Below are 20,068 nucleotides of genomic sequence, written 5' to 3'. Positions count from 1 at the left end.
CACACAAAAAAAACCCCACAACACAAAAAAACCAAACCACATGCTTTATATCCATCAATTCAGAAGCAGATCTAGAGCTGACTAAAGTCAGAGAGAAGTGCATTTCACAAGGGTCCACTAAATGTAATGCCAGCAGTGTGACTTGTCTTGAACCTGTAGCTATTTTTCACTCTTTTACTACAGGCTTAAAAATGTGGCCTTTGAGTGAGACAGGAATAAATTTCTAACTGTAGATATGCTCTCTAAAATGATGAAAATAATCCACAAGTATTAATGTATCGATAGAGTTTGTTAAGAGATCCTAATCTTTCTTCTGTTGAAGTCAGTGGAAAAACTTCAATTAACTTCAAAAGGAAGGGACCCTGAAATCCTGTTGGAAGATTATAATTGGAAGATTAACTGTATTCATCAGCTGAATTTATCCTTCCTAGCTTAGCATTTTGATTATTAAAATCCAGCTCTACTCTATATCTGAAGATTTCTTCATACCATGCAATATTGCTTCCATTCCAGGATTACCCATGGCAGTAGCTTATTTTTGCTGAGTCTGAAAATTTGGGATAAAAGTTACCTTTGATTGTCACAGAGGGGAGAGTGCTAGCTGGAAAATATCTTGGCTGCTTCTTCTTGTGACTGGTGTTCAGGGCAAGCTTTGTGAGATTTCTATTCAGTTTAGCTGTGTGGAGTTTTATCAGAAGGTTAATATCATGTCCTCCTCCAAACCCACCCTTTGTACTCCTTTTCTGAATGTTCATCATTATGGTGGAGGTGTTCTCTGTTTATTTTCATTGTGAAAGCTCCTAACTATTAATTCTTAACTACTCCATGAAAGATAACAAAAATGCTGCTGTATGTAGGCATTTGTAATCCATGATTGAGTCATTTCCTCAGCTTAGAGAATAGTCTGAAAGGACCTTGTAGATGCCTTCCAGTACGTGAATGGATCCTACACAAAAGGCTGGAGAGGGACCTTTCATAAGGGTGTCTAGTGATAGAATAGGAGAAAATTGTTTTAAGCTGAAGGAGATCAGCTTTGGACTGGATCTTAGGAAGAAGTTTTTCAGTAAAAGGGTGCTTGGACCCTAGAGTAGGCTGCCCAGGGAGGTTGTGGATGCCTCCTTCCTGGGGTAGTTTGTCCAAGGTCAGGTTGGATGAGGCCTTGAGCAGCCAAGTCTAGTTGAGAGATGTTACTGCCCATGGCAGGGAGGTTGGAGTAGATGATCTCTTCCAACCTAAGCCATTGTGTGATTAGGTTCAGTCTCTTACCTTGAAACAAATTTCTTGGACCTCAGGGTACTCTTCTAGTTCTTTTTTCTGAATGCTTTTCAAGTATGTAAAACTTAGCATATTTAAAAGTTAGTTAAGACTGTACTACAGCCATCTGCAACCGTAACTGTCACTGTACCATAACATAGCCTGGATTGTTTGCAGTTGCTCCTCTGAGGTCTGTTGTTATATGCATCTTTTTCCAGGAGACTGGAAGTTAATGCAAGTCTGACTGTTACATATGTTCGGCATTTTTGTATTTTTCGTGAAAGATGCTGTGATCAACAAACTACTTTTGAGTCGTGTACGTGTGTTATAGACAGCTCACAATCAAAATACCTGCTGAAAATGGAAGCTCTGTCATTTGTCCAATTTGAAAGCAAAATTTCCTGTTACTGTGTTTCCTTCTGCACTGGCAAAATATGAATACCCAGCACGTTAAAGTGAATGAATTTTGCAACATGATGTTCTCTATTTATTTTTTTTCGTTCAAGTTTTAGTGGAGAAAGATAAAAATACAGGTACCATCCAGGGTGTTGATGCCACCTAGTGTTGAAAGAATTGCTGCGCCACACTTCTAATTGCAGTTGGCCAATCCTTCCTCTCAAACACTGTTTGCAAAGGGGTTAAAGGAAAGAGGCCTGATTTGATGGGTAGTCTTTTCTTTTGTTACAGTATTGAAGTTCCTTTGATGTTAAGAATTATAATAGTTTTGTGGTTCACCCTGGGCAGTTGCAGATGAAAGCAGATTCTTGTCTCTCTTCACAAATATTTTTTTCCTCTCTCTATTCGTTCTCTATCTGTATGACTGGTTTTCGAACGTGCCAAGGCATGTTACTTTCTGGGCTAAGTGAGGGTGGCCTGTCCACCTATTTGGTCAACACCAGGTGGTAGGCAGCGTTACTGATTGAACTAGAATAGAATAGAATAGAATAGAATAGAATAGAATAGAATAGATCAGGTTGGAAGAGACCTTCAAGATCATTGTGTCCAACCTATCATCCAACACCTCCTAATTATCTAAACCATACAACCAAGCACCCTGTCAAGTCTCCTCCTGAGCACCTCCAGTGATGGTGACTCCACCACCTCTTCAGGCAGCCCATTCCAATAGGCAATGACTCTCTCTGTGTAGAACTTCCTCCTAACCTCCAGCCTAAACCTCCCCTCGCACAGCCTGAGACTGTGTCCTCTTGTTCTTGTTCTGGTTGCCTGGGAGAAGAGACCAGCCCCTTCCTGTCTACAACCTCCCTTCAGGTAAGTACCGATGTCGTTCATCGGTACGTGACAGCATCATGATATTTGTAATCATTACAGGTTCCCACTGTAGGAAAAGGCATGTCCCTTTCCCCCACCAGGTGTTAACACACCATCATTTGGCTTAAGTCTTACCAAGGATTGCCTCATCTGGTTAGGCCTCACGACCCAGTTTGTCACATCCAGTATGGTCACATCCAGTTCCTCAAATCCTTGTGAGGGAGCAATCAGTCAGAAGCTCTCCTCTCCAAGAGCAACTGACTTTGTCCAACTAACTATGCCATGGGCAAGGCTCACATGTGGCGATTACATCACCACAAACGTTTGTTTCACTACCAGTCAGTGGCGGGCTGACTGATAGTCCAGAGCATGGAAGCCATGCTCCAGAGACTGGGGCAGAGATCAACTTTGTTACCACAAAGGGCATCCAGTGGGACTGCTAGGACGTGTGATCTCTGCAGCTAAGCCCAGTTTATAACTATGACTTCTGAAGAGCATATGTCCTAAGAGAGTCATAGTTAATAGATATCACTCTACTCATGACATCCAGACTTCCTGGATGAGCTTGATCAAAATCTGCACAGATGGAACAGTTATAAAATGCTTCAATGGTTTTACTTAATTATTTTTTCCTGATTTTTTTTCCTCTTTTTTTTTTCCTCTGTTTTTTTTTTCTTGGTAAAAACTTGTCCCATTTAGATAGAAGGAATCCTTTAGGCTGCATATACCAAAGATTATCTTGAATGCTTGTCAGATATTTTAGGATTGTGCTCTAGTAGGATTTGCTAGTGTAGTCAACCAGGAAAGCTTTTACTGCTTCATGAAGAGCTGCACTTTTCTCTGGTTTTCCTTTCACAGCCTTTCTTTGACTTACACTCTGGATAGTATATATTGTAATGCTTCTAACTTGTCTTTTCAAACAATACTATTTGTCAGCTGTCTTCCTGTAGTGACCAATTAAAAGTCAGTATTTGGGGTTTGTACTGTGATGCAATTGTTTTATATTCCATAGCCAACAGTGTGTGCCTGAAGTGGACAAATGTATTAACATTTGTGATCTTTGTGTCCTGTTGAAATGAAGTGCATCTATTAATTGCTTGGACGTTAAATGAAATTTCAGTATTGAGAGTTTAAAGGACAGGAAATACTTAGAACACTTCAAATTTTGTTTCAGTTACTGTATATTTTGAGAGACGAGAGAAAAGGGATATGAAGTGTTCTGAATGTGAATGACTGTCATTAATCCATTGCTATGACATGAACAGAGTTTTCCCTTGTGTAGCTGGGTTGGATTGTTCTTTGTGTGCCATTTATGTGAAGACCTGTCTGCAATCTTCACAGACTACCTGAAGAGTCTTCCTATTAGTTATAAATAATGAAGCACTTTTCCTGTGTTTTTAATTTATTATCTATTGTAAGAAACTACTGAACATTTACAAGCTGCATTCATGGAATAGCCTTTCTTATGTTTTCTATAAAAATAACATTCTTTGCCTCACATAGTGAAAACAGCAGCTCAAAAATGAAACAAAGCTTTTGTGACAATTGAAGCTGGTTACATGCATTGGGGGTTTTGGAAGTTTACACTTTGATGCAAATGGTCTTCAGACCTTGCAGTGATTTCCAGTAATAAAATAGTTCAGAGCTTCCATTTTAAGCTCTTACACAGCCAGCAGCCCTTCTTGACTTCACAGAGGTCAGCTGCCACTTATGGCCACCCTGAGTCTGTGCATCTGGCTTTGAACACAGTCAAGATCAATCCCAATTTCATTAAGTTTGGAATATGATAAGCAAAATCACATGTCATAACCTTAACTGCCGTGAGCTCATGGCAGAATGTGCTTTTTTTTCTCTCATTGTTATTTCAAGAGACAGTATAAAAGATGCAGAAGCCAGCTATTGCTTCTTGTCATCTGTAAAGGTCTGGTTTCCATAGAAGGCAAGAGAATGCAGCTACAAAGCAGCCATGAAAGGTGAAGTTACAGTGACCAAACAAACAAACCTGACAGCACAGAGGAAAAGTAAAATACAATGGAGCCATGTGGAAAATACCATGGTTCTATCTCAGGGAAAAGCATGAGCAAGAAAATAGAAGACCTGATGTTGTTTACTTAGTCAACACTGGACCACAGCTTTAGTGGATCTTACTGTTTTGCTGCACTGAGAGCTCTTGCATAATTTTAGAAAGCCTATTTTGTGTTCCCTGTAAGGTGCTGTGTGACTCTTATTTGCAGATTTTTTTTTCAAATCATTCTTTGTGTATGTCAGTTAAAAGACATGTCCTACTGGTCTCTTGTAGAAATGCCTTGCCCTGCCCTCAAGATGCCAGCAGGTGTAACAGTCCTCCCTCCCAGATGTGGGCTGGAGCCTGCCACTTCTGGGACTGTGTGCCAGCTGAGCTGTCCCCAAGGATTCATCTTGTCTGGAGCTAGAGAAGAACTAAGGTGCATTTCGTTTGGGCGATGGAGTGCAAACATCCAGGAGGCTCACTGTAAAGGTAGACACCAGCACAAACCCATTTTTGTGTCTGCATGTGCTGAATTGAAAAGAATCATATAGCAAACAGCTGAGTGAGGACAGGTTTGAAGTGAGGAAAGCATAATTTAAATGGCCTATAAGAAGAGTTGCCTGTGCAACTCTTGGCTGTTAGATTTACTTGTAGTTTGTAATAACTGTAAAATGGGGAGTTCAGAGGTTGCTTGAGTGCCATCTTACAGTGCTTATCATTAACTGCCTCTCCTGGGATCCATCTCATAAGTTGGCTGTTGGAGAGCTGCTTGCTGTGCCGTCTGATATGCAGGTAAATTCAAAATTTCAAAGCTGTGAAAGCTCTTAGCTTAAACATAGTTAAATTAGAACCTACACTCCTAGTAAAATGACTGTGATAATAATATTGCTGGTTTAGCACAGGCTTATGTAAGCCCTGCAGTCAGAGCAAAAAGCTGTGTAAACTCTGGCTGATAGATTGTCTATAGAGAGATGTTTCATTGATCATCATCATCATCATCATTTCATTGATGTGCCCCAAGCAACAGGGCACAAGAGTTGAGGTCAAAATGGAGCATGAAGATGGGCAGTAGATGGTTATATGCATTTGACTACAGTTCTGCCATGTTTATTCACCTCTTCTAGAAATGTTGGGTTATTTATTCCCTTTCACACATGCACACTGAGTAGAGTTTGGCTTTGGATTTTAGGAGAATACAAGCAGTTTGTCTGGGAACATGCTATTCACCTCTTCATGAACTATTGTGCTCCTCAAACTAGTTCTTCCACCCAAAACTGGGGCCCTTGCCATCCACGGGGTGAAAGAACAGTACAGAAAACAGTTATAGCAGTCATCATTCCAGGTCACTGCAGAAACTGAGGTGGGAAGGTTTTTCTCTGTCATGGCCAGGAAAATTTTATCCCTCTCTTAAACATACAATTTCCCACTCTGTGATGCACCACATTGTTTTTCTGAGTCCTTTGTGCAAACTCATGCCAAACCACAGCTTTCAATATTTGATGGGATCCTAGCACCAAGCTGCAAGCTGAAGTGTTTGGATCAAGATAAAGCATCATGGCTTGGGTTCAAGTTTCTGATATTACCAGTGCATAAAACCCTAAAATAAGAGGCAGTAAGGAACTCTGAGGGTTATTCTTCTCTAGTAAAAGTGAACAGTTGCATTTCAATTGCTTTCATTCTTGTTATTGTCTCTCTTTATTTTGCTGCCAACATATTTGGCCAGTTCAAAACAACCATTTTCCTTCTGACTTATTTATTAGTCTGTTACATAAATGGAATTTGCCCCAGCCTACAGGCTGTGGTCAGGGGAGTGTGAACTGTAACTGGTAGTTATTTAAAAGAGTGCATTTGTAATAAAATTTTAATCATAATTGGTTCAGAGGAAGGCAAAATCATATGTATTTATTGCTTTGCACTCTTAATTACAGAGGCTTAATTGCATGAGTTATGTCTTTACTGGAACTTTTTAGTAATAAAAATACAAGTGATACCACTTCTGAGTTGTTTTAAAGCCTCTTGGGCATAGATGAGTTCAGCGCAGAATGCATCCTTGTCCTACAAGTCTAGAGACCATTTATCAAGCAACATTACAGCAATAAAATAACCTGACCACAAATGTCTTAGGAGGCCCTATACCAGGGACATGAAAAAATACTTTTAAGTTTGTCAGAGAAACTTGAGGCTTAAATGCTGATGGTGATGTATCACCATATTGTATCACCAGTCCATTGTATTGCCATCCAGCATTGTCACAAACGTCACAAGAAGACTCCATTTGTCCCACATCATCCCTTGTTGCAGGAGTTTATTAAGGACCATTTCCAGCAGCTAGTGTCAGAAATCTTGATACTGTTTCTTTCAAGTCATTTCCACACCATGCTCCAGGGAATTTGAAAGCCACTGCTTCTTGTTCATAGTATATATATCATGTTGCAAGTGCTTCTCTTTTTAAGTCACTGATTATCAGAAACAAGTGTTTTGATCTGTATGTGTCATATGTGGGCAGTGGAAGGGTAAAGAAGCCATTCCTTCTTAATGATCAATGAATGCAATAAGTAATGAATGGGTAAGTAATAAAGGAAACAAATCCATTATACCTTAGTTATACCTTGGTTTATGGTTTGGTGTAGGAACCAGACTCTCATTGTGCTTGGTCATGTACAAAAATACAGCAAAAAAAATAGTCTCTCACCCAGGAGAATTTACTCTTTGTGTGGGGGGTTGTAGGCAAGAAATAAAGAGGGGTACAGACAGGAAATTTGCAAAAATATGTCCATTTATATTCTAGGCAACACAAAAAACAGTGGCTATAACAAGTTGCAGTCTTACCATTATAAAGGTTTTATTTCTGCAATCCCACATGCAAACATGCAAAACTAATTTGTCTTTTTCTGGATCAGATGTTGAAGCTCCACAGATCCGCTGTCCAGATAATATTGAGACTGAGACCCTGGAACATCAGAACTCTGCTAATATCAGCTGGCAGGTACCAACAGCTGTGGATAACTCTGGAGATGAGGCAAGTTAAAATCTGTTCATTTGACTGGAGGCAGTCTTTCTGTAGCCAACTATTTCAAATTAATTTTATAATCCAGTAAATTTCTTCCATCTGATAAGCAGGAGTAGAAGAAAAATCTGCTGAGAAGTTTGTATCTTGGAAATTCAGCATTTTCTGTTTCGGGGTTGTGCAGTCACAGGATACTCTGCATGGTGTTTTAAGTGCAGAAAATCTCATATGGTTAATTTATGTGGTCAAAAGAAAGAATGTGCCCTTGTTTATAAGAAGAAGACAGCTGCTTTAAAAATGAGCTCTTAGAATGTGAAGAAGTTTAATAAACCTTTCTCAGAAGGAAGTAAACCAGTTCATTAATCTAAAAGGATAGCTAGAACACACTGTGGTAAGAACAAACTTGTTTCAGCTTCCCAAACGAGAAAGACAAACCTGGTTTCCTGGCCATGCAATGTTCCAATGTGGACCTTCGGATACCACTGGGTATCCGAAGTCTGGAAACGGAGTTACAAGGAAACCTTGCTCCAAAGCTGTTTCATAAAAAGTAACATATCCTACAGTCTCAAACATGATCAAGTTACAGCAACTTAATGCTTTATCATGGGTCAGCAGAGAAGAGTGACTCTGTTTGCACTTTTAATTTGCTGTGGACAGAAGAGGGCTTTGCACTAATTTGGAAACTTACCAGCTATCCCAGTGAGGGGGGTGTGTGTGTGTGAAGTTTTCATTTCATACCTTTTTTGCTGTAGCATAGTCATGGTCAGGTACTATAGCTCTGCTGTCAGAGGTCATTCATTGAACTCTAGAAACCAAGGGTCTTAGCTGTCAAAGTCATGGTTGTCAGATAAGCTGTGTTGTTCACATGAAATCAGTTCTTCTAAGGAGAAGTTCCTTCAGGCAGTTCTAACTCACCATGAAAGAGCCATAGACAGCATTGTGTTTCTTATTCTAAATGTAAGGTTTTAAAGCATATGTGGGCTATTGACTCACAAGAACATACAGATTAAAACTGTATGTATAAGTCCTTGTAATCCACAGCTGTTTGCTTCACTTGTCTCCATGTCTGCAGCTGAAGAGCAGATTCTGAGCTGGTGTAGTTCAGTGTAGTGCAGCAAAGAAGAATCAGTCTTGAGTTTTCTTAATGCACAATGATGTTAACTGCCACAGTTCTGGCTCTAGATCCTTACTGAGTAAACCCCTGTTGCTATAATGAAAGCAGACTCGAGAAGGGGCTCAGAGTCCTCTGTTGCAAAGTCTGCCTTCATTACTCAGAAGAGGCTGTTTGCATTAAGAATAAATAGAACTGACATTGAAGATTGTTATTTTGTGGCCATTTTTTGAAACAGGAATGTGATGATTACTAACCAGCTCTGTATTTTAAATAACAAGTGTTTTCCTGTAATAGGTCTCAGTTCATGTTACCCCAGCTTTCATACCACCATTTCTTCTCCCAATTGGTGAAGTTGCCATTACTTACACAGCAGCTGATAAGTCAGGCAATGAGGCAAGCTGCACATTCAGCGTCAAAGTTATTGGTAAGTGCTGGTAAAAATCACTGGGAAAGAGTCTGTCATGGTTGAAACCTAATTTTTGTGCAGGGTGAGTCAATGTTGCATTTATTTGTGCTGCTATAAGCCCAGAAGTAGTGTTATCTCTCTGTAAGTGCTATGCTGATCTTGGGTCACAGTTTGCATAGAATATAGTCATTGCTCCCAGATGTTCTTTATTTTTTCCTTCCTGAAAGTCTCCAATAAAATTTCCAAAGTTCCCATATGTTGCTTATGCAAGTCATTGTTCAGGTACTTTTGTCAGACTGTTGTGTTATTCAGCAGTCCTGTTAAACAAGATCTGCTATGTAGAAAGCAAACGGAACACAGAAACTGTGAAGAGCGACTCATGTCCTTTCTCTCAGAATCTACAAATTGCAGCTATTTAGAAGTGTGCACCTAATTTTGTTATTGTCTTCTGATGTGAAATTAGAACTACTGCTACCCTGACTTCTTCTAATTATAGATTTTGTTTGAGTGTGGTAGCATTTCAGTAAGCTAATATGCCATCCCTTCAAATTCTGCAGATTCAGAGCCTCCTGTAATTGACAGATGCAGATCTCCACCACCCATGCAAGCAACAGAGAATGAATACCCAGTGACATGGGAAGAGCCACAGTTTTCAGACAATTCAGGTGAGATGCACCCCAAAATATGCACACAACAGCAGAAAGCTAGGAAAATCCAACCTGTTCATGCTTATAGTCCCTTAGAGTGTAGGACTTTTTGATTTTATTTTTTTACTTATTATTAAAAACCTGTAATTTGGAAGATCTGCTGCCCTTTCCTTCTTCATTTATCAAGACTGGGTGTGAGCAACCCTCTTGTTCATATTGATGTTTTAGCTTGCCTTTTAACTCTTCTAGGTGCTCTCCTGACTATCACTAGGAGTCATGCACCTGGAGATCTCTTTCCCAAAGGGGAGACAAAAGTTCAGTACACAGCCATGGATGCCTCTGGCAATAACAGGACATGTGAGATCCACATAGTCATCAAAGGTTTGTTGTCCTGATCTTCTAGCAAGAATGCATGGCGTCGCTTTAACTGGATATCATGAAGGATGCAATGCTATTCTTTCTTTCATTTGGTCTCTACTTTTATTTATTCCATTTTATGATGGAATAACCTGAAGGCAGTCAGGGTACTTAGAAGCACCAGTGAATAAATTGTCCAAGACTGAAGCAGCACAGCAATGAATTTGGCCTTGTAAATACAAATTAGATTTTAAAGCATTGAAATGATTACTCATATAGCAGTAAAACCTAAGGCAATTGGGTTTTTTTCCTTAGTAACAAGTACCATGTGAAATTAATTCACAGGTGTTACCAAAGTCTTACTTTGAATCATAGACTCATAGAATGGTTTGGGTTGGAAGGGACTAGAGCAGGTTGCTCAAGGTCCCGTTCAACCTAGCTTTGAACAAATCCGTTGTTGGAGCCTCCACAACTTCTCTGGGCAACGTATTCCAGTGCCTCACCACCAACATGTGGAAGAATTTCTTCCTGATATCTGATCTAAATCTGCAGTTAAAAGGAAAACTTTATGAAACTATTTCTGAACTTTATGAAACTATTTCTGTAACCACTTATTGTATCCTACAAAAACTGTATCAGGTACTAGTCTTCACATTGCTGGATTTCAAACTCCAGTGGCAGCATTTGAGAATAATTTAGCAGTAGCCTGGTCCTGCCTCTGTGAAATTAACAAATAATACTTCCATAGACTTCAACAGAGGCCAGATCACACTGATACTAGGCACTTGTAGAAATCCTCTCAGTGCTGTTTTCCTGTATGCATGTGTACTTTACCACATTCATCAGTATGTAAATCTTCATATTTTTCATAGGTTCTCCCTGTGAAATCTCCTTTGAACCTGTGAATGGTGATTTTAAATGCACATCAGATGACATGGGAGTTAATTGCACTTTGCACTGCGAAGAAGGTTATAGCTTTTCAGAAGGATCAAGTGAAAATTACTATTGTGCATATGTGGATGGTGTTTGGAAGCCGCCTTATTCTCCAGGATGGCCTGACTGCTCTTGTAAGTCTTATTATTACTAAAATCAACCTGCAACTCAGGAAACACTATGTTTAATGAGGACAAAAATGGAAATATTGTAGATTTTTTTACTTCTGTTTAATGATAAAAAAGTCTTCTCTGAAGGCTGCCTTTGAGCTGTTACAAACATTGTGAAAGAATGCTGGGAAGCCCCTAACTGGGTAATTTCAGAAGCTGTCTAAACCACAAAAATAGCTGTAAATTTGAATTCTAGGAATCACAAAACAGCAAAGATGACAAAATAGACAAGGTTTGTAATTATTCTGAACTGGTATTTAAAAGAGTTTGTTTACACACAGAAACAGTGTCTTTTCAACAGGAATGTCAACAGTATTTGCAACTTACTGATCCACATGCATATCAGAGGCTGTGCTTACATATCTAATTATCACCAGATCAGTATTTTCTTTGAGATGGACACATGCAAATCTTCAACTGTGGAATTTCCCAGCTTCGGTGACATTTTAATAATAAGTAGGTTAGAGCTACATGTGAAGCCAGTCATGGCACCATGTTCCATCCACATCCATCAGAGTGGATTTCTTGGTCTCAGCAAATGAGAGGTGTTTCAGCTATGAACAAATGAGAGTCATGTTTCTCTGATATGTCTGCTATGATTATCAGTTCAAGTCTGTAACTTGGACACCGAGGAACTTCGATTTGCATAAATTCTGGGTGAGATTTTTTTCATATTTATCTGGGCAGCATTAATAATAGCACTTAGTATTTGTTGCTTCCCTCTCAGTAAAAAACATAAATACAGTGTTTAGTTGACAGCTCACAGGTTTCTTCCATTAAGAAAATGCTGAAGTAAAGAAATGACAGACTGTTTTAAATGTCTGTTATCTTTTCCAACAAATTTGATGCTTGTGAAAGGGTCATGCTCACCTTCTTAGCTTAGTGTATTCCAGGTTTAGGCCAAATACTCTTGCTTTTGACTCTCAAAACCTTGCACTGACTAGAACAAATGTATCTCTCTGTATTTTTCAGTAAATCGTTTTGCAAACCATGGGTTCAAGTCTTTTGAGATGCTCTATAAAGCAACACAATGTGATGACAACAATCTTCTAAACAGCTTCACTGATGCCTTTCAGAGTGCACTTGGTAAAATGGTAGGTTAGTAATACCCCTTCCTTTTACAGACTTCTAAAATGTTGTACTCCGTTGTTACTTTTACCAGCTAATTAATTTCACGCAAGGAAAATACAACATTAACCTGTAAATGAAATCAATGCTTCTCTGAAAATAGATAAATAATAAATAGAAAAGAAATAAATCATGGAGTGGTTTGGGCTAGAAGGGACCTTAAAGATCATCTAGTTCCACCCCCCCCTGCCATGAGCGGGGACACCTTCCACTATAATGAATACTAAATAATAACTCTCCTTTAAAAATAAAGGAAATTCACTGACATTTTAATGTTATTCAGTTCAGTTTTCAATGTGGAGTTACATAGGACACAAGTTATAGTAGTGTCCAAGTACCTTAGGCAGCTGGCTCTCAGCAGATTTTCAGTAAGCTTTCAAAGAGAACCTGTGCAGATTTGAAGACTTCAGTCACTTGTCCCCTAACCACAGGGCTGCTTTTGAAAGTTGGATGTGATTATAAAATGCTTGTATTTTGAATAGAACACTTACAACATACATCCATGTAATGTAAGTGAATATACGTGTATACAAATAGATACATTACACATTCAGCGCTTAAATTCAGATGCTTAAATCCATTAGTAGTGATTTAAATAATCTGCTCAGGTTTCTTGAGTTTCTGAGTTTTCACTCTTTATCATTAAGAATTACATAAACCTCTCCTCAGCTGTGAAACTGAAGGAGCAGAACTTCGACTTGTGGTCTCTGGAGTGGATGTCCAAGCTGAATGTGAAAGCACCACGTGTCAGAAGAGAACATGGGGCATTTACAAATGTTTTTGCAGGACAAGGCCCATAGAGTAAAAGCTTCTTGCTAGCTGAAAATCATTATTAGCATATGCAGCTAACCAACAGACTCCTGCAGCTCCAGAATACATGTCACTAGCTGTTGTCAAATGGCTGAAAACTTACCTTATGCTTCAGGCACTTGTTACTCTCTTGACTTACTTCAGGTTTGTTCTCTTTCAGTAGGGGAATCTTGTCTAGTTTTATTTCTGTTTCTTTTTCCTGAGAGCCAGATACCACCAGGTTCCAGTACTTAGACCATCACTAACAGCAAGCAAAAGATAATAAGGAAAAAATGCTTGGTGACCTCCCGAGGCAGTTACATCAAAATGCAACAATCTGGGAAAGGAGTCAAAAAGGCTGTTTTGACCATGCCTATTTCTATTCCCAAGAACTTGACATTCTACCAGAGATGTGAAAAGGAGGGAGGAATCAGCAGGAGTCATCTTTCCAGTGAACTTTGTTACGGAAAAAGCACAGCGATTCTAAAACTCAGCCTAGGGCCCAACTTGCTTGAAACTTTTCTAGAAAAGGGAAGAAATACAGGTCCTGTCAAAAATCATGTATTCATCTATTCCATCAAATCTAATCTTCACTGCTTTTGTGGAGAGAATAAATCAACAAACCCAGAAATGTTCCATCAAGTTTTCTGGTTTTTGGTTTCTGTCCTTCTTAGGTGATTTTCCCTGTCCTCTGAGGTCTTTTGCTGGAATGAATGAGGCCCTTTCCTTGCGATATTAAGAAATATGGTTTTGAAAGTTTTGAAAGCTAGAAACAGAGTGGCAGCAGTTTTCAGACCTGATGGAATTAGAAGTTAGGTAGCTGGAAGAACCAGAGGTGTTTTCAGATGTGAGCTTTCCTGTCACCTTCAGCAGGGAGAAATGTGCATAAGCTTATTGTTGTGTCTTATGATTTCACATGCAAGAAGCATGCAAAAGATTTTCTGTAACAAAGAGCTTGTATGCCTACAAGTTGCCCTCTTATTTCTCAGTTGTATGAATAGGCCATACTTCTTTTAGCAGACCTTGTTGGAGTTAAAATAGGCATGAAAGGGGAAACTTAGTGTCAGTGGCAACACCAGGGCACCACATTGCAGCTAGAATTTTGCTTAAGTCATGGGCGGGAGCTATATGGATTTATTTGTTAACACTATTCTTCTTTATGTTGGAAGGTCCCATCATTCTGTAATCATGTTGATGATATTGACTGCAGATTGGAAGATCAGACACAGAAACATTGCTTGGAATATAATTACGATTACGAAAATGGATTTGCCATTGGTAATTATTGCTTGCACAGATTCTTAGCCATCCACGTTTGCTGCAGTTATGAAGTACATAATGTGTTCTGTGAGATTTTTTTTTAATAACTATAGGGCTCTTAAGATAGGAAGCAACGACATACTAGGTTTTATAACAGTGTTACTGAACTTTTTGCTGTCCGGCTTTGATACCCATAGCATGTACAGGAAAAGTGTACTGAGATGCCTCATGATGGGAAGGGGAGTAGAAGCACACACACACAGAGTCCAGCAAACCTGCTTGGTTAGTCTGGAAGAAAGCAGCTCTTTTACAACCTACAGTTTCAAACCAAAATACTGGAAAAAGTATAATAAATTGTTCTGAAGATTCTTAAGAAAATGAGGAGCCACCTTGATGGTGGTTCAGATCAGCACGGAACCCCCACAATGTAAAGCTAGGCAAGCTTAAGTTTGCTCACCACCTGTGAAATGTCTTCCTGTATGTTAGGGTAGATTATGAAAGATGATTATGGCTGTCCCAATGACAGCTGTGACAGTCCTAGTGATTCTCCCCACTTTGCTTTATGCCAAGTGAGTTACCATTTTCAGTCCATTTTTGGATAGGTTAGTGTCCACGTTGCACTGCTGTTGTCCTTGATGTTACTAGGTCCCACGGGGCTGCTCAGAGAAAACAAAAAAAGGCTAAAACCAGATAACTTACATTACCTTATCTTAGCAGAAGGCATTTTGACAGGTGAACCTCAGAATACATGTACTCCTGTCATGGCTGTGGCATTTTTTACAGGTTTATAGTTTATAGTTTCCTGCTTACTCTTACCTTTCAGACAGGCTTCACTGAGTTTCTTATGATTTTACACTGGGGAGGCAGGAGAGGAGAACTCAGAGGAGAACTCACCTCAGGTCATAGGAGATAGCAATTTAGAAAACTAGTTGTGGAATACTTACATATTATTAACCACAAAGCACTGGATTTAACTTGTCCTAGTTTCTACTGTAAATTAAGAGTATTCTAGCTGACTGCCTTACAGGTAATTGGCAGATTTCTTTTATATGTTCACTTATATTTTATTAATAGAGCTAGATCAATGAAATAAAGCATGCATTCATCTAGTCATTATGAAAAAGTGGATTATGTGCAGAAGCAGGTTTTTGTTACTGATTGAGAGCATGATATAGGTGAAGGACATTATACAAAAGTTGAATTTAACATGCATGTTAAAAGGAGGAGCCTGTATATGAGGAATAAACATATAAGGCATGACTGCCAGCCTTTTCTGAGAGGTCAGACTATAATAGAGCTATTCAAGAGTTACGAGAAGCAGATGCAATGGAGACATGTAGCACAGGTTGTGCTGTCTGTAATTAATCAGGAAGAGGATGTGAGAGCAACATGGAATTGTTCAAGAAGGTGTTACTAGCAAGTGAGGGTCCATGCAAGACAGAGGAAGAGGGGAAAAAAATGCAACCTGTAACTTTTATAGCAGTATTTCTTTAAAGCACAAGATTCAGGATCTTGGGGTTATCAGCTAGGAGTAAAACTAGGGTTTTTCTTCCTCTGGTACAATAGATATGTGTGGTGGCAAAACTAGCACACATTGTCTGGAGCTTCAAACAGACCTTACTCTTTTGAGGATGTGTTTGAAAATTAAGTATAGTCACTGACTTTCCATATGATGCTGCTACTTTTTTTTTGTTCTTTCTTAATGCCTCATAGGACCTGCTGGCTGGGGGACAGCAAACCAGCTGGATTATTCTTATGATGATTTTGTTGATGCAGCGCAAGAAGACTTATCCAGGCATTTATCTTCCTCCCCAAAGGCAGCACCTGCTCGAGTCAAAAGGCATAAGCTGAACATTCCAATGACTGACCACAAAATCAAGTTAATATTTAACATCACAGGTAAGAGAAGTCAAGATGTTGCCCTTCTTCTATTCTCTCTTTTTAAAAACATGTGTTTCTAAACATTCAGTAGAACATAGCCTTCAGTTTACAAAGCCTACTGCAGATGCAGATGACACTTTTCTGTAGCCCCATTTCATCACAGACTTTCTGCTTGGAGGGAAGATTACAGCCTCATGTTTATGGAGAGCACTGTGCACTTAGCCTGCTTTCCACTTTCCAGCAAGCTTAAGTGTTGCACTCTTGATATACTCCAGAGTACGGAGGAAGTGCTGACTGCAAAATCTGCATGCGTTTTGCATTCTCTGTTATCTATCCCAGCTAGCGTGCCACTGCCTGATGAAAGGAATGATACATTGGAACTAGAAAACCAGCGACGGCTCCTCAAAACTCTGGAGACAATCACCAACAGGCTGAATAGGACCCTCCACAAGGAGCCCATGTATGCTTTCCAGTTTGCCTCTGAACTCATCGTAGCTGACAGCAACTCGCTGGAGACCGAGAAGGCTATTCTTTTCTGCAGGCCTGGTTCTGTGCTGAGGGGGAGAATGTGTGGTAAGAGGGATGATTTGCTCCTTACATGTATTTAGAATCCTTTTGGAAAGCGAATTTTTAGAGGATGTTTGCAGTGGGTTATGGTTTGACACAGACCAGTACTTGTGGTCTCTGAGAACAATAAACTGCAAAGATGCCTTGCATGGTTTGACTTCCAGAGAATGTTTATGTTCCTAACCAAGGGCTGTGGAAAAGTACACTTCTGTACCGAAGATTCCACTCCCATGGGGAAATAAGGCACATCCACACTTGGTGATAGGCAGGAAAACAGTGCTTGGTATGCAGTTTTTTAACCCTATTTATCTTGAGAGTGATGTATAGTTAACATAGAAAATTGGATTCCAATTCCTGTGCATAGTGAGACCTTTACAGTGTTCCAGAGAGATACCCCATTTTCACATTTGTCTGAATGGGAACTCCAGAAGCAAGTATGGAATGGGCTGGGAAGCTAAATGTTAGGAACAAGTCCTGCACTGTGAGAGGGTGGTAGGACACTGCAGCAGGTTGTCCAGGGAGGTGGTTGAGGCCCTATCCATGGAGATAATCCAGAGTGAGGCTTGACAGGGCTCTGGGCAACCTGATCTAGCTGAGGATGTCCCTGCTTACTGCAGAGGGGGTTGGAGTCCTGTGTCCAGTTCTGGGCCCCTCAATTGAGGAAGGACATTGAGGCTCTTGAATGTGTGCACAGAAGAGCAACAAAGCTGGTGAGGGGTCTGGAGCACAGCCCTGTGAGGAGAGGCTGAGGGAGCTGGGATTGCTTAGCCTGGAGAAGAGGAGTCTCAGGGGAGACCTTATTGCTCTCTACAACTACCTGAATGGTGGTTATGACCAGGTGGGGGTTGGTCTCTTCTCTCCAGCAACCAGCAGAACAAGAGGACACAGTCTCAGGCTGCACCAGGGGAAGTTTAGGCTGGAGGTGAGGAGAAAGAGCTGTTCAAGAGGGGATTGGATGTGGCACTTGGTGCCATGGTTTAGTAGCCATGAGGTCTTGGGTGACAGGTTGGACTTGATGATCTTTGAGGTCTTTTCCAACCTTATTGATATTGATTCTAAGTCAAGTGTGTATGATGGTACACTCTGAGGTGAACCTTATGTTTCCAATGTTACAGTCAACTGCCCTTTGGGTACCTATTACTCCCTGGAGCATCATACCTGTGAAAGCTGCTGGACTGGATCATACCAAGATGAGGAAGGACAATTGGAATGCAAAAGTTGCCCATCTGGTACCTACACTGAGTATCTGCACTCTAGGAGCATCTCTGAATGCAAAGGTGAGAAGTTAAGTCATCTTCAGACAGCCATTTCTGAATGCCTGTTGGCATACTTTTGGTCCCTGTGATGGGATTATTGCAATGAGGATAACCTTTGAAATGAGCAGCACTCCTGACTGCCTACATAAAGAGAAAAATCCAAGTTTTCACCACTTCTGTGGTGTGCAGGATGCCCAGGCAGGTGTTCTAAGAAGATCTGGCCTTTGCAGATTTGTTTCATTCCTGTCTTCATTCTGTGATGTTGTGAGCCCATTTTGCAGGGACTAGTACACTTAATGCCATTCTTGTCCTTGTAAGCCTCTCTCCATCCTACCATGATCACAGATGAAAGGGCTGCATCCTACATTATGGTGCTGTAGCTCTGAGAACCTCAGCACCACTCTCTCTTTATGACTGGTTCTGAGAAAGAAATTGCTAGTTTTATATCCTATTTATTGTCTTATCATTATTTCTGTTGATTAAAATTAAGTTACTGAGTTGCAATAAATCATCTGCCATCAAAAGGGAATTAACTGGTTAATAATTCACAAAAGCACTATCAGTGATTTACCACTTTGTACCCGCAAAGGTCTTTAAAATAGAGCAAGCTCTAGAAGTTAAAGTCCCTGGGATGTGTATTGTGTTTTCATCATCATTTTCAGGGCTTAAGAGCTGGGTTTCCTGTTGGCCATTGCTTAACCTTTATGAATACTTCTGTTTTATAGCTCAGTGCAAGCAGGGAACGTATTCATCTAATGGTCTTGAAACCTGTGAAACTTGTCCACTTGGGACGTACCAACCAGCATTTGGATCAAGGAATTGCATCTCTTGCCCAGAAAATACTTCAACGGTAAAAAGAGGTGCAGTGGATGTCTCAGCTTGCGGAGGTATGTAAAAAAAAGAGGCTAAGAAATTTCTAAAGGTTGTTTAAGCAGCAGCTAATGTAATACAATTCATCTGCCTGAGGTGAAATTCTGCTTCCAGTTAAGTGTGGACCAAGCAAAACAATGGATCACTTCCTGATACTCTGATTATTTCAGATGCCCTCTTCTTGATTTCAAAGATGAATTCTTGTCTAAAGATAAGTAAAATTAATATGTGATGGCTACCTACATGAAGATAAAACTTTTTTCTTTACAAAAGAGAATGTCTGAAACTCTGTCACTGTTATTGTGGAACAGTTTCCACATCTTCTGTATGAAAATTCTGACTTTTTGCACAATTTGTTCTGTAACTTATTTCATGAATTATTGCTCCACTGTCTTTGGGAAGCTTTGCCGTAAAAATTCCTAAGGAAAATAGGCTGCAGGGATTAATGGTACACAGAAGACTTGTCTTTCGTCCTCAGTTCTTCTTGAAGGGGAAAAAAAAAAAAGAGGCAAACATGTATAAGGAATAAAAGATAACAGAAGATGCATTTGAAAACTGCACCCAGAGCAGCAAAATGAAGATACAGAAATACTTCACAGATATTTCCATAGTCCTTTGAAAATGACAGGCTATCTAACGTTATGATTTAAATAAGCATCTCCTGGAGCTGTGAATTCCTGACAATTCTCATCCTATTCCTTTAAGTCTGATGAGGGACTGTGAGAGGAGCAAAGAAATGATCAGAAAGAAGTGGGACAAGATGGAGGTGCAAGTGATCACTCAAAAAATGTACTTTTGTTCTTTCAGTACCATGTCTTGCAGGCGAGTTCTCTCGTACAGGTTTGACACCTTGCTACCCTTGTCCCAGAGACTACTATCAACCAGACCCAGGAAAGTCCTACTGCTTGTCTTGTCCCTTTTATGGAACAACAACTGTCATTGGTGCCAGATCCATCACAGATTGTTCAAGTAAGCCAAATTATCTCTGCTGGAGAAAGTGAATAAAGGGAACATCTGCAGATTGGCCAGCATCAGTCTTAACAGAAAACATCCCACTTACTCTCTGTCATGGTGGTGGTTATTAATTATGAAATATTAATTAGTCTTTAATAATAACCTTTTAACAATATTTACATGCAGATTCTAGTGTAC

At 39.9% G+C, this 20,068-nt stretch overlaps 1 protein-coding gene across 1 annotated transcript in view; it reads left to right on the top strand.

Annotated features, from left to right (window-relative positions):
• Window positions 1-20,068, top strand: part of SVEP1 (sushi, von Willebrand factor type A, EGF and pentraxin domain containing 1) — a 143,258-nt gene that overhangs the window by 59,085 nt on the left and 64,105 nt on the right. Inside the window, exons 7-19 of the mRNA XM_054178135.1 lie at window positions 4,823-5,020; window positions 7,432-7,550; window positions 8,947-9,076; window positions 9,616-9,723; window positions 9,955-10,086; window positions 10,935-11,129; window positions 12,138-12,259; window positions 14,252-14,360; window positions 16,056-16,241; window positions 16,563-16,796; window positions 17,906-18,067; window positions 18,772-18,933; window positions 19,724-19,885. Coding sequence (XP_054034110.1) covers window positions 4,823-5,020; window positions 7,432-7,550; window positions 8,947-9,076; window positions 9,616-9,723; window positions 9,955-10,086; window positions 10,935-11,129; window positions 12,138-12,259; window positions 14,252-14,360; window positions 16,056-16,241; window positions 16,563-16,796; window positions 17,906-18,067; window positions 18,772-18,933; window positions 19,724-19,885 — 2,019 coding nt within the window. The remainder of the gene's footprint in view (window positions 1-4,822; window positions 5,021-7,431; window positions 7,551-8,946; window positions 9,077-9,615; window positions 9,724-9,954; window positions 10,087-10,934; window positions 11,130-12,137; window positions 12,260-14,251; window positions 14,361-16,055; window positions 16,242-16,562; window positions 16,797-17,905; window positions 18,068-18,771; window positions 18,934-19,723; window positions 19,886-20,068) is intronic.

Source organism: Dryobates pubescens, chromosome Z (genome assembly GCF_014839835.1).
Source record: "Dryobates pubescens isolate bDryPub1 chromosome Z, bDryPub1.pri, whole genome shotgun sequence".
In the NCBI taxonomy this organism is placed as follows: Eukaryota; Metazoa; Chordata; class Aves; order Piciformes; family Picidae; genus Dryobates; species Dryobates pubescens.
This window is presented reverse-complemented; position numbering and strand designations above follow the sequence as displayed.